Source organism: Lepus europaeus, chromosome X (assembly GCF_033115175.1).
Source record: "Lepus europaeus isolate LE1 chromosome X, mLepTim1.pri, whole genome shotgun sequence".
In the NCBI taxonomy this organism is placed as follows: Eukaryota; Metazoa; Chordata; class Mammalia; order Lagomorpha; family Leporidae; genus Lepus; species Lepus europaeus.
In genome coordinates, this window is record NC_084850.1 from 60,093,783 (window position 1) to 60,108,297 (window position 14,515).

General features: G+C 38.8%; 1 protein-coding gene across 3 annotated transcripts in view; it reads left to right on the forward strand.

The window, feature by feature from the left end:
* The window catches only part of DOCK11 (dedicator of cytokinesis 11), a 203,004-nt gene that overhangs the window by 133,464 nt on the left and 55,025 nt on the right, over positions 1 to 14,515 (forward strand). For 2 of the 3 annotated variants that reach the window (XM_062184437.1, XM_062184435.1), the window contains exons 30-36: positions 101 to 212; positions 701 to 739; positions 2,381 to 2,559; positions 8,081 to 8,197; positions 9,410 to 9,485; positions 10,204 to 10,313; positions 12,541 to 12,652. In XM_062184437.1, coding sequence (XP_062040421.1) covers positions 101 to 212; positions 701 to 739; positions 2,381 to 2,559; positions 8,081 to 8,197; positions 9,410 to 9,485; positions 10,204 to 10,313; positions 12,541 to 12,652 — 745 coding nt within the window. The remainder of the gene's footprint in view (positions 1 to 100; positions 213 to 700; positions 740 to 2,380; positions 2,560 to 8,080; positions 8,198 to 9,409; positions 9,486 to 10,203; positions 10,314 to 12,540; positions 12,653 to 14,515) is intronic. The other variant, XM_062184436.1, reaches the window with a different exon arrangement.

Here is a 14,515-nt window from a genome sequence, read left to right on the forward strand (position 1 = left end):
CTAGACACTCCTGTTGTGAAAATTGATGCCACAGATTAAGTTACTAAAATAGTAAATCCTTGCTAACTATAGAACTGGTGTATAATTTCTTTCCGTTTAGGTTCTGGCGGAATACAAGTTTGATTTTCTGCAAACAATTTGCAATCATGAACATTACATTCCTCTGAACTTGCCAATGGCATTTGCGAAACCTAAACTGCAGAGAGTTCAAGGTATGTATTGGCACTTTCCATCAATTGGAATGCCCCTTTCCCTTTGTTTTTGCTAGTGCTAGTGTAGTATAATGCTGTCTAGTTAAACTAGTCATCTTGAAGTTGACCTCAGAATTGTTACTATGTGAAGCTACGTCCATTAATGCCATTTCCTTCATGGTATCGAGGGTTGTCTTCATAGCATGATGAAATTGGGTGTGTTACATAAATGACTGCTAACGCAGATATTGATACTAATAAAATTGCTCTATGTAGCAGTGTTTAAAATCTTACATGAGACAAAATTAAGAAAAAAATGTAACTGCACTTCTGCTGAAAGCAGCAGGAAAATAATAAAGGCAGATTAAAATAGGAATATGTATGTACTAACTTTATGAAATGCCTTCATTTATCTCCATTGCTATTTTTATTGAATGCTTTGTTGTGTAGCACTATTCTTATGTTACTATGTTTTTTATTTGTCCCCTTTCTTTTTATATATTAATTAGATTTTTTTTCATTTGCGGTGGACCGTTTGACTTCAGTAGGTAGGTTTAACTCGGTTCACTCTAAAGTAGCTTGCTGTCTCTAAGCACAGTTGATTTGATGAATGGCTAAGATGGATGGGGGCTTTGTTTGCTTTTCAAATCCTCTCTTGCCTAAATGAGGCTTTCGTTAAAGTACCCAGCAAATCCAGGAGGCAGTGTGTTTACTTTGGAAGTAAACTTGAATATTGCTAGATGAATCAACTTGCAAACAGGTTCCTGCTGCAAGCTGGCATGGGGGCTAGGGGTGGGACTGAGCGTATCTGTTCTAGAAGGCATGGTATCTCTTTCAGTCATGCCTTCTTCTCTCTGACCCTGTTTAAGGACTGCTCAGCCAAAGATTTGAAGGTGTGGCTGAAACTACCTGATTGGATTTGCTCAAATCACTGAAATAACAAAATTCATTCTCACTTGCAAAATCTGCCCTGCTAAGGCCACCTTGCTTGGTCATAACTGACCCATATGTGTACAGACTGAGTGGGATTCGAAACAGTATGACCAGTGCAGGAAGAAAATCAACTGCCTTGGTTTCTAGGAAAGCATCTACTGAATGATGGTTTTAGTGATGGAATTACAACCAGTAGAAATGGAGAAAAATACTTAAAAACCATAGCAGTTCTGTTCAGCCATTGCTTAATTATATTCTGAACATGTGTGGCTCACCTACTTCCTCCAATATTTATTCATAACTATGAGGAAGTCAGGAAGAAGAAGGGGTGAGCAGATCATCAGAATTGAGAATTCAATTAGACTACTCCCAGCATTTACTAAATCCTAACTGGATACATAGAATTATATTACATGCTAAAGAGGCCAAAGAAGAAATTAGAAACTATGTCCTTCAGCTTTGTGGCCTAGCAAGATCACATGGTAGGGAAGAGGATAGAGAGAGTAGAAATATACTGTAGAAATTACTAAACCTGATCACCATCCCCTCTGAATAGTTACAAGCAAGGCAAGGCCCAACCAGGATACTAACATCTGGGATTTCAAATAGACTGAGAGTATAAAAGGGAGCGAAGGCATAATTTGGTGGTGATTTTATGAAATAAAAGATTTGTATTTGTGTGGTGATGGATTGGAGAGAGATGAGCCTGCTTTTATTCTTCTTGTATCTCACGTATACATCCAGGCCATTATGTAATGTTTACTGAAATAGTCAATACTGTTAGAACAGTTCAGTTGTTTCTAGTTTCTCTTCCTATTTTCAGCTATCAATGGATAAGTAGATAAAGAACTGTTGAATAGAGTTATTCAAATGAGTAGTTGTAATGAAATCTCTTCAGATATAAAGAAACAGGTTAAGACACTACCAAATATAGAATTATTTCATTCTATGTTCTATCCTAAGACTTCTAAGAGTTTAAAAGAATCCAGGGCGGGGGGTTGGAGGGAGCAGAAAGAATCTGGGGACTTACTTGCTGCCTGAAATTATCATTAAAACTATCATCTAGCCCTAATTAGGAGGGCTTTTATAAAATTTTGCATGCTTATTCTATATGATAAAAGAATTATTCAGATTCTTTAATAATAAACATAGTTCTAGCTAGCATGATTATAGATTCTTAAACAATACAGTATTTTAATTGTATAGTAATTTTTGAATATTTTTATAAATGGGCTTTCAATTTCATTGTACTGCAGATTCAAATCTTGAATACAGTTTATCAGATGAGTATTGCAAGCATCACTTCTTGGTTGGCCTACTTCTGAGGGAAACCTCCATTGCTCTTCAAGACAATTATGAGATCAGATATACAGCTATCTCTGTCATAAAGAATCTGTTGATAAAACATGCATTTGACACTAGATACCAGCACAAGGTAAGGATATCCGCATGACTTTAGTAAATTTCTACTAAGATTTTTCATTGGGATAAAGTTTGCAGGAAGGAGCACATGAGCATTGATGAAAACTTATTTTTATGAATAAGATTTTGTTTGCATTTCTAATCATTAAGTTTTAAAAAAATGCTGCTCTTGAAGAAAAATACTGGTTTCTTAAATAATTTTTAATTTTTATTTTTGAAATAATATTTAAAGAACAGTGTAACAACTTCAGGATATATTACATAAACTGATTATGAATTTTTAAAGCATTCTTATGAGGTTGTAGCCATGCATATTCTGTTACATATGTGAAATATATTATTGATTATTAAATCAATAAGGCATGTTAAGTGTATCATATATAAATATGTAATATGAACATTTTCTTCTTACTGAAATGTTGATATGGTAATGTTACTATCATTAGCTGTTGGTGAGGCTGTAAACCCTACATATTACACATTGTCTGCGTGGTGTAGGCCACAGCTGTAGTTGCTTGGTGTTTATTTGCACTTTTAACAAATGAATGGACTTAAAAAAAAAAAAAACTTCATGGAAAATGGAATTAAAAGATAAATTTGTTTTGTTGCAAATATTTTTTTGAAATCCATATATATGAGGGGTCTTCAGAATTTTCATGGGAAATGTGTATGATGACAAAATTATGCATGAATTTCAAGTTTTCTGCACCAAAATCAATTTACTGGATTTCGAATAGCCTGACTTAGTTCCCTGGTATCAGATGGCTCAAAGACACTCATATTGTTTCTGAATTATAAAATTTTCCCTTTGCTTGTACATTCAAATATAAGAAAATTATGATTTCATTTATTATTGTGATCATTTTGAAAATGATCAGAGGTGGATTTTGTTCTTTCTTCCATGGTATATCAGCTTATTTATAAGTAGAAAATGCCTGCCAGTGACATCTTTTCATTCTTTAATTACAATGATTTTTTAAAATTACAAATCTTACTAGTTTTCTTTGTGTATTTCTATCCTAGAGTTGATATGAACTCCTTAGCTTTAAACTGTAATTTGCTTCCTGCTGTTTGCATTGTTTGCTACATTGTAACTATAGTACCACAGCCCCACTTAATGTAGTTTGCTCTGTGCCATTTGCTTTTTTGGGAATGTTGATATTGACTTAACACAAGTTTCCTGGTATAATATGTCCAAATTAGAAAGATATCTTAAAAGTAATTCAGTCCAACCAAGCTTAGTCAAACTTTAAGAAATGCCAGGTATTACTAAGCCCTGGTTAACTGCTCAGTAACAGAGGAAGGGATCGTAGGTGATGTGGAGGAAAATGTCTTTAGCTGAGATTTTAAATGATTCATGGGAAAAGTACAAAATGAACTACCCCTCAATGAAGCAGGCAGATGTATTTTTCTCCACTGTCTCTACAGATGAAAATGACTAAAAATGTGATTTCATTGATGGCTTACACAGAAGTGGAATTTTAATATTTTATATCACAAATTTGGACATTTTTAACTTTTTAAATTCTGAAAGCAGTATATAAACACACAACACACACACACACACACAGCTATTGGTACCTGTAAATATGTTAAACACTATGCCTATTTGAGATTTTAAACTATGGGAAAGATGAAATGCCAAGCTCCATCACCCTTCCAGTAACTTCTAAAGCCTTTTCCTCTTTGTTCAGAAGCTTCATACAGGCATTAAATAAATATAGGTTTCTTTCTAGAAGAACTTAGTTTGCTTCACGGACCTGGTTAACCAAAACTTCAATTCTGTTGTATTGAATGAGGATATTAAAATGTCCTTTCTGCCTTTGGTGCAGAGTTCACAGGTGATCTGGGTAACAGGTCATTTGTCAAATACATTTAAGTAAAATATGTTCCCCACTAATGATGATGCCAAAGAGTTGAGAGAGAACTTTAAACTTTAATTTCTACTCAGTCCCCCAAAGTGACCCCAAATAAATAGCTAAGTTTTTAAAAAGAATGTTTCCTTGGGGCTGGCACTGTGGTGCAGTGGGTTAAAGCCGTGGCCTACAGTGCCAGCATTTCATATGGGCATCGATTCGAGTCCTGGCTGCTCCACTTCCAATCCAGCTCTCTGCTATGGCCGAAGTCCTTAGGCCCCTGCATGTACGTGGGAGACCCAGGGGAAGCTCCTGGTTCCTGGCTTTGGATGAGCTCAGCTTTGGCTGTTGTAGTCATTTGGGGAGTGAACCAGCGAATGGAAGACCTCTCTCTCTCTCTCTCTCTCTCTCTCTCTCTCTGTAACTCTGTCAAATAAATAAAATAAATCTTTAAAAAAAAATGAATGTTTCTTATGGAAAGAATGTTTCCTATGGAAATCCTGGTTTAAGACTGAACTTCCTGGTCACCTCTCCCCTTTCATATGACCAGTCCTAAATCTGACCTCTAATGAAATTCCACATACATCACTGGCTACCTGTTATGGATTTTCACAAACTTCTTGGAGCAGTCTCATGTGCTGGCCCCTAGCAGGCTCATTTTTAAATTGATAATTTTATAAGGCCCATGAATGATGTCATAAATATCCAAATGGCCCATGGCAGAACAATGGTTCACCATCTCTGAAAGAGGTTGCCTTGGAGCCAGCGCTGTGGCATACATCCCATATGGGGACCAGTTTGAGACCTAACTGCTCCACTTCCAATCCAGCTCTCTGCTATGGCCTGGGAAAGCAGTGGAAGATGGCCTAAGTCCTTGGGCCCCTGCACCCACGTGGGAAACCTCGAACAAGCTCCTGGCTCCTGGCTTCAGATCAGCCCAACTCTGGCCATTGCGGCCAGTTGAGTGAATCAGCGGATGGAAGACTTCTGTCTCTCTGCCTCTGCCTCCGCCTCTCTGTAATTCTGCCTTTCAAGTAAATTAGAAAAAAAAGGCTTTCTCTCTCTTTCAAATAAATAAAATTAATCTTAAAAAATACTCAAAGAAATACAAGAGAATGGCAATAGACAGTTGAACAAAATCAGTAAAAAACAATAAAAGATATATTATATATATATATATATTTAAAAAGGGGGTTGCCATGTGAAAGTAGAAGCCGATTTACCCTTTCTAGCTCTGAAGGACAAAATTATACCAAGGTGGTTGAACTATATTATAAGAATATATTTCAACTCTTGGAGCTTTCTAATAGAACCCACAAAAAGGCCAGAGTTTCTAAGGTTTAAGAACTAGGTATTTGTCAGGGGTGTATGGAAGGTCCATTCCAGCCCTGGACAGCGAGTTAGACAAGGTTAGTGCTTCTTAAACCCGTATGCAGTGCACATCAGCATCATCCAGGGCAGCCTAGACCTACTGAATCAGAATCTTCTGGTGATGGAGACGGTCATTAATGGTGTACTATGGTAGAAACAAGTCTGTTAATGTTAGCGGAGATGGGTGGCATTGGTTCTTGTGTTCGCTCAAGAAACAATTCAGAGGTGACACAGAGAGCAGTGGTAAGCAAGGTTGAATGGGGTAGGGCATCCGTCAGAACAGATGGGCATCTCTCCAGACACAGTGCAGGAGTGCCTAGTTTACATTCAGACTGGGGTTTTTAAGAGAACTGGTCCAGTTCTTCGTGCCATTTCTCCTTCCCTTCCTCCCCCTTCTTCTGGACAAGAAGTGTGAATTATTTAAAATGCCTCCCGAGGTTTCACTGCTCAGTGCTATCAGACTGGGGAGCCCTCCTGGCTGCCTAGCAGAGGAACTTCCCTTGGGTGCCTGCATTAGGGGAAGGCTGTGAAGGTTTTATTTCTCAGTGTTAAAAGGCTGGGTAACCATTGGGGGTCGAGCAGAGAGGATTCTCCTGGTGCCCTTTCATGGGTGGTGGGGAGGCTGGGGTATGGGCAGCACTTTGGATTGTAAAATTCTGGGCTGCTTCCTAGATGCGCTTTGAGGCTGTTAATATCCTCTCTGGGAGAAACTTGTTTGCCTCAGTCCCCCCCCCCCCCATAGGCTAATTTCTAACTTCCTACCAAACATTAAGAAGGAGTTCCTGAAATTCACAAAAGGAGTGCAGATGGCCAATTAACATATGAAAAAATGCCTGGCCTCAGAATAAATGCAAATTAAAACAATAGTGAGATATTATTCAGCTATATTCTCTAGGCTGACTGTTTCACCTTAGAGGCCAAGTCTTGAACTATGACTAGGACCATTTCCTCTGATTTGAGTGGACATAGGTGTCTGAGCAGGAATGCCTGTAGCTGAGGAAAGCAATAATGTATGTAACAGGTAGCACATTAACAGTGCTGGGGTCCACTGTATTTACATATTCACAAATGTGTCAATCTCCCAAGATCATGTTATTCTAATTGCAGCTTTAATCGAAGCAAAAAGTCCATTTATTCTCAAATGAGTACAGTCATTCACTGTTGGTTTTTTTTTTTCAACTTCTTCAGTGTATTCATTCATTCAGCTAAATGTAAATTGACCATCTGCTATGTGTCCAGGTACTGGGGATGAAGCAGTAAACTAGACAGAAATGGTCCCTGCTCTCATGAAGCTCAGTTCTCATTGGAGCTAAAAGAACTAATACTTTCTGCTTTATAGGTCAATTGCTATTAAGAAATATTTTACTTATTGGCCGGCGCCGCGGCTCACTAGGCTAATCCTCCGCCTTGCGGCGCCGGCACACCAGTTCTAGTCCCAGTCAGGGCACCGGATTCTATCCCGGTTGCCCCTCTTCCAGGCCAGCTCTCTGCTGTGGCCAGGGAGTGCAGTGGAGGACGGCCCGAGTGCTTGGGCCCTGCACCCCATGGGAGACCAAGATAAACACCTGGCTCCTGCCATCAGATCAGCGCGGTGCGCTGGCCAGCAGCACGCCAACCGCGGCGGCCATTAGAGGGTGAACCAACGGCAAAAAGGAAGCCCTTTCTCTCTGTCTCTCTCTCTCACTGTCCACTCTGCCTGTCAAAAATTTAAAAAAAAAGGAAATATTTTACTTATTAAGAAATATTTACGGGCCAGCACAGTGGCATAGCGGGCAGTGCCAGCATCCCATATGGGCACTGGTTCGAGTCCCAGCTGCTCCACTTCTGATCCAGCTCTCTGCTATGGCCTGGGAAAGCAATAGAAGATGGCCCAATTCTTTGGGCCCCTGCACCCACATAGGAGACCCGGAGGAGGCTCCTGGCTCCTGGCTTCGGATTGGCCCAACTCTGGCCATTGCAGCCAACTGGGGAGTAAACAGGCAGATGGAAGACCTCTCTTTCTCTCTGCCTCTCCTGCTCTTTCTGTGTAACTCTGACTTTCAAGTAAATAAATGTTTTTTAAATTTACTTATTTTAACTAGTTATGTTGAGGGATGAGATTTGACTCTGTATCATGTAAAAATCTAAATGCCAACAAAGTTTTGTGGAAATTAGCTTTGAGTTAAGTATAAATGAACTCGTGCTTCATGAATTTCTTCTGGATAGTAGTCTACTCTTGGTCTTCAAACTGCTATATGGAGCCAACTCTGCTTATCTGTAATATATGTATACTATATACCTATTAAACTTTTGCTAATTATTTTTCAGAACCAGCAAGCCAAAATAGCACAATTGTACCTTCCATTTGTTGGACTGCTCTTGGAAAATATACAGCGATTAGCAGGTCGAGACACCTTATATTCCTGTGCAGCCATGCCTAATTCTGTAAGTAGTCATTTGGAATTGGGGTCAAATGCCATATGGTCTCAAACTTAAGAATTCATCACGTTTTACTCCATTTTAAAATTTATGCCATTTCTCCTTGAGCAGTGCTTCTCAAACTAATGAACCTATCAGTCACCAAGGGGAATTTTAAAAATATTTAGCTGATTATTTGGAAGGCAAGGAGACAGTTCCCATCTGCTGATTCATTTCCCAAGTGCCCACAACATACAGGGCTGGGCCAGGCAGAAACCAGGGGGCCTGGAACTCAATCTGGGTCTTCCATAAGGATGGCAGGGAACAAACCACTTGAGCCATCATCTGCTGCTTCCCAGGGTGGACATTATCAGGAAGCTGGAATGCAAAGTTGAGCTGGGATTCCAACCCAGGCACTGCAGTGTGGGTGGGATGGGGGCATCCCGCATGTCAGCTTAAACTGCTACCTGCATGTCAGGATGGTTTTTCTTAACCAACTCAGAGTAACCCATACTTAAGCTCACTCCATATTCATTTAACAATGATTTTTGAAAATACTTCACTAATCTGTTCTTTCCTTTGTAGCTCAAGTTCACCTAAGGCTTTCGGTCATACGCCCTACTTCTAGAATTTCCCCTGATTTCAAAAAAAACTGAACCCTGTTGACACTGGCAACAGTTAAAGCCATTTAGAGATATGTCATTGGGCCAGAGGTCATGTTTACAACATTATGCTAGTAGCCATATTTTTTTTAAAAATCACCTAAATTGCATTAAAAAAAAAAGATTTATTAACTTCAAAGAGTTACAGAGGCAGAGAGAGAGAGAGAGAGAGAGGTCTTCCTTCACTGGTTCATTCCCCAAATGGCCACAACAGCCGGAGCTGGGCCGATACGAAGCCAGGAGCTTCCCCCAGGTCTCCCACGTGGGTGCAGGGACCCAAGGACTTGGGCCATCTTTTATTGCTTTCCCAGGCCACAGCTGGACTGGAAGTAGAGCAGCTGGGACTTGAACCAATGCCCATATAGGATGCCAGCACTGCAGGTGGCTGCTTTACCTACTATGCCACAGCACCAGCCCCAAGAAAGTCACCTAAATTCCAAGTACTGGTAATTGATTTAGACTTTCACAGTGAGCTTCGTTTAAAATCAGGGTGCTATCTTATTCTGTTAATTCACATTTCCTATTCTAGTACACATTTTGTTGAAATGACACAGATATCATATTCTGTTTGTTACAGGCATCCAGGGATGAGTTTCCATGTGGCTTCACTTCACCTACAAACAGAGGGAGCCTGAGTACTGAAAAAGACACTGGTAATTAAGCCCTTTAAAGATCATACATTTTATGAGTATTTAGAAATATGTCCTATAGTTTTTAGTATTTCTTAAATATTTTGTGTTAAAAAACTATACATAGCATGATGTCTACTAAAGCTTAGTTCAGATTTTACAATTGCAGCCACATTACTTTGCCAATTTTTTTTTTGTCTAAGCTTGTTTAAAAGTCTGGTGATTTTGGTTTCTTTTTAAATAAAGACCTAACGTGATATACTGAGAAAATAAAGGATAATGAGAACACTGTTGGTTTCCAGTCCTTTTATCTGTCACCAATTTGGGGCCACATACTTCCCTTTTCTGGGCCCAAGTTTTCTTATGTGGCTTTGTTTTATGAGTTTCAAGGAATTTGTTGTAGTTGTATGCATTATAAAGTGTTTCCAGAGGTAAAAAAAAAATTGGCTTAACCTTTGCTTGGTATCTTATGGTATTTTGATATTAACTGTACATTTTATATGACCAAGATCTATTCCCTCCAATTTAAGGGGTCTTCAACATGTTCATGGGAAATACATATTATGAAAAAAATCATGCATGAATTAAAAAAATATTTTGCACCAAAACTTATCTTTAAATTCCATTTTCCACACCTTTTTGAAGTACTCACATATCTCAAGTCAATTCGGTACTTACTTTTCGTAAAATGGTTTTTGAATGTTCCCCTTGTTTCTAACAATAACTTGGCTTTTCCCCCCAGCTTTTGGGTCTTTTCCAAATGGACATGGAATTAAGAGGGAAGATTCCAAAGGTTCCCTCATCCCAGAAGGAGCAACAGGATTTCCAGATCAGGGCAACACTGGTGAAAATGTAAGATACTAAATATGTAGGCTAACCCTAGTGATGTGTTAGGCCACAAGTCTTTCTTTTCATATACATGAGGAAAAAAAATCTTTCTTTTTACATACACCTACTCTCCTATAATCCATCCTAGAGCTATAAAAAGCATTCCAGAACTCGTGGATATATTAACAATCCCATTCTATCCTGGCAGCTTGGGATATCCCAAACTATTTTTAGAGAATAAGGCATTTATCTTCAATAGTTCTAATTCTGACTTTCCTTTAACCCTGCCACACTGTAACCCATTCTAGAGAGGGAAGGCTCAAGTTTAAAATATCCAATGGGGGCTTTTGGCTCAGTGGCTAAGTTGCTGCTTGGGCGGCCCACACCCCACATCGGAGTTCCTGGTTGAAGTCCCAACTATCTGCTTCAGATCCAGCTTACTGCTAATGTGCACCCTGTGCAGCAGCACATGATGGCTCTGGTATTTGGGTCCCTGCCACCTGTGTGGGAGACCCAGATTGAATTTCAAGCTCCTGGCTTTAGCTTGGTCCACTGTGACTGTTGAAGGCATTTGGGTAGTGGACCAGCAGATGGAAGACCTCTCTCCATTTGTCTCTCTCTACACCTTTTATATAAAATGAAAAGTAAATGAAGTACTAGGACATGTGACCTAGTACTTAGTTAAAACATTGGTTAAAACACCCATATCCCTTGTGGAGGTACCTGTGTTTGAATCTCTGCTCTGGCTCTTAACTCCAGCTTCTTGCTAATGCAGACTCTGGGAGGCAGCAGTTGATGGCTCAAGTAGTTGTGTTTCCACCACTCATATAGGAGACCTGGGTTGAGTTCCCAGCTCCTAGCTTCAACCTCTCCACCGTCCTAGGCATCTGAGGAGTAAACCAACAGATAGGAGCCTCTCTGTATGTATGTGTGTGTCTGTGTCTCTCATAAATATCTAGTGTGCCTTGTCATTGAAAATGAAGCACATACTGGCAGGAGTGATTTAACCTTTCTTTTATAATGACATTAACTTGGGAGAGAAAAATAAAGGTCCTCAAATTGATGATCTTAGCATCCCAGCATCACTTAATCAGAATACTCTCCCATGAAGTGGTTTCAAGAGTAACATTAAAGTTTGAGATGTGTCTGCCTTGAGGCAGAAATCTCATTTTAGATCAGTGTGTGGTCACGTCACTCTGTAAAATCATAGAATCATATAAAATTAGGGAAGGACCCGTAAAAATAATAACTTCCAAATCTTGATTAGCAAATTAAAGCTGAGATTGTAACTCAGAACTTCCTGCTATGGCAGGACCGTGCTTGAACCCAGATTTTCTGATTCCAGCATTTTTGATCCTATATCATATCAATCTTAGGATACATCACAGTCACCTGGAGGGCTCAATAAAAATAGATTATTGTGCCTCATCCCCATGAGTGAGATTCAGTAGGTCTAGAATAGGGCCTGCAAATTTGTATACAAACTAGCTGATGCTGCTAGCTGGGAAGTGCTTGCAAACTACTATATATACTTCCTTGAGCCTTTGAGTGAATAATTTATCCCCAAAAGTTCCTATTTCACACAATTTATGACACTGTAATAGGTAAGGCAAATAAAGATTAGAGAGGTTAAATATGTATCACTAGTTTATCTCCATTGAAAGTATTGGTTCTTAACAAAGATAAATACTTTAGGTGATTAGTTAATACTATTCATACAAATCCCCAAATAAGTCTGATCTTATAACTTAATTTCTTACATTTTAACAAAAGGTATTAAATAATAGGAACATCACTATGTTGTAAAGTTAAAGGTCCTTCTTAGTATAATTATCTTATTGTAATACCAATAACCCATTTTAGATTTTTTAATCTATAATTTGGAGATTAGATTTTAATAAACTTTAAGGAGCTATTCTAATTAAAGGGTTTAAGATGTTTTTTACCCTTTCGCTTGCCCTAAAGTCCTTTTCCATGCAAAAGTTACTGTTACATTTTACTGAAGAAACAATGCTTATGATAATGAAACCCCCAGTATTATGGTCCTTATGAAGATACCACTGTAATTCCCATTGGTTTCACTAAATAGACTAACAACAAAGGTTCAGCCCATTTACCTTCCAGATGTGATATAAAATTTTTATTTACATTTAGAACTTCCCTAAATAAGACTAATGATAAAAAGCTACTAATTTAGAGGCTAAAGACAATTGTAATACTAGTTCACAAACATTGGGTCCTTGTATTACAGACACGACAGAGTTCTACAAGGAGTAGTGTCTCCCAGTATAACCGGCTGGATCAGTATGAAATCAGAAGTCTCTTGATGTGCTACCTGTATATAGTAAAAATGATATCTGAAGGTGAGTTTCCAGCATATTGAGCATGGACTCTACTGGCCATAGACTCTGAAGTTCACAGGTCTGTACATGTATTTGACCATTTTCTGTAAGTATAAAACATGTACCTTCAAAATAGATCTTTGAATACTGACCATACACTCTTCCTTAAAATGAACCTTAAAAGGGTGGGCATTGTGGGGTTAAGCCTCTGCTTGGGACACTAACATCCCCTACTGGAGTCTTGGTTTGGGTTCCCAGCTGCTTCACTTTTAATCCAGCTTTCTGATAATGTACCTGGGAAGCCAGAAGTTGATAACTGAAGTACTTGGATCCCTGCCACTAACATGGGAGACCCATATGGCGTTCTGGGCCCCTGGCTGTTGTGGGCATTTGCAAAGTAAACCAGTGGATACAAGATCTGTGTCTCTCTCTCTCCCTTTCAAATATTTTTTTTAAAGATTTACTTATTTATATGAGAGAGAGAGAAAGAAAGAATCTTCCATCCACTGGTTCATTCCCCAAATGGCTACAATGAGGGGAGCTAGGCCAGGCTGAAGCCAGGAGCCAGGAGCTTCTTCCAGGTCTCCCATGTGGGTGCGGGGGCCCAAGCACTTGGGCCACTTTCTACTGCTTTCCTAGGTAAGTTAGCAGGGAGCTGGATCATGGAGCAGCTGGGACATAAACTGACACCAATATGGGATACTTGTGCTACAGACCATGGCTTTAACCTGCTGTACCACTGCACTGGCCCAAAGAAATCTTTTTTTAAAATGAGCCCTGCGGCTGGCATTAGGGGTATAGTGGATTAAACTGCCATATCGGAGTGCCAGTTTGAATTCCAGCTGCTCTGCTTTCCATTCATATCCCTGATGATGTGCCTGGAAAGGCAGTAGAAGGTGGTCCAAGTACTTGGGCCCTTGCCACCGTCATAGGAGACTCTGATGGACTTCTGGGCTCCTGGCTTCAGCCTGGCAGACCCCTTGTCATTTGAGTCATTTGGGTAATCAACCAGCAGATGGAAGATCTCTCTTTCTGTTCCTCCCTCTGTCTCTGTAACTCTACCATAAAAAAAAAAAAACCTTTAAAAATAAACCTTAAAATAGATTTGTATCAGTTGTATGTGCAAGTTTGATTATTTAAAATAATTGAAAAATAAATTTTCTAAAATAAGGCAATAATCTTAGAAGTATACAGATATTACAACTCATTAAATACCAATATAACCAGAAGGAAACAACCAGAATTCATATTTAACACATTAGCTTTTATTTGACCCAAGAATTAGAAAATCACAAACAAAAAGACAGGAAGTATTTGCCAAAGGATAGAGAATGTCATCATTATCTTCACAGCATCACTCTCTGGTATGGTCTAGTGTCATGTTCTTTCAGGCGATGTTTTTCTCCTTGAGGTAGAACTGCATAGCTTCTGGAAGTAAAATCAGATTATCTTATTCTCAAATACCACATTTATTTAAACAACCCCCCTTCCCTCCTTTTCGCAATATTTTTGCTGAAAAATGTATGCAAGAATGAAAAGCATTACAAAATTAATGAAAAACATAAACGTACCTGGATTCCTGTCATCACAGTCATTCGAATATCCATTTTCCATTCTATTTTTTCTTTTTAGTAAATATTACCTGCTTTAACTATTTTTTATAATAATAGATATAAATATTAAGTTAATAGTTAATTAAAAATAAATCAGACTAAATATTAATAGTAAATTCTAAAGTACAGTAAAAATCTTTAAAATATACTAATAAAGCAAATATAAAATCTAAGTTCTAGGAATATATGAATTAAATTCAAAGTCAAATATTATATTAACAGGCTAGTGTTGTAGTAGAGTAGGTTAAGCCGCCGCCTGGAACACTGGTGT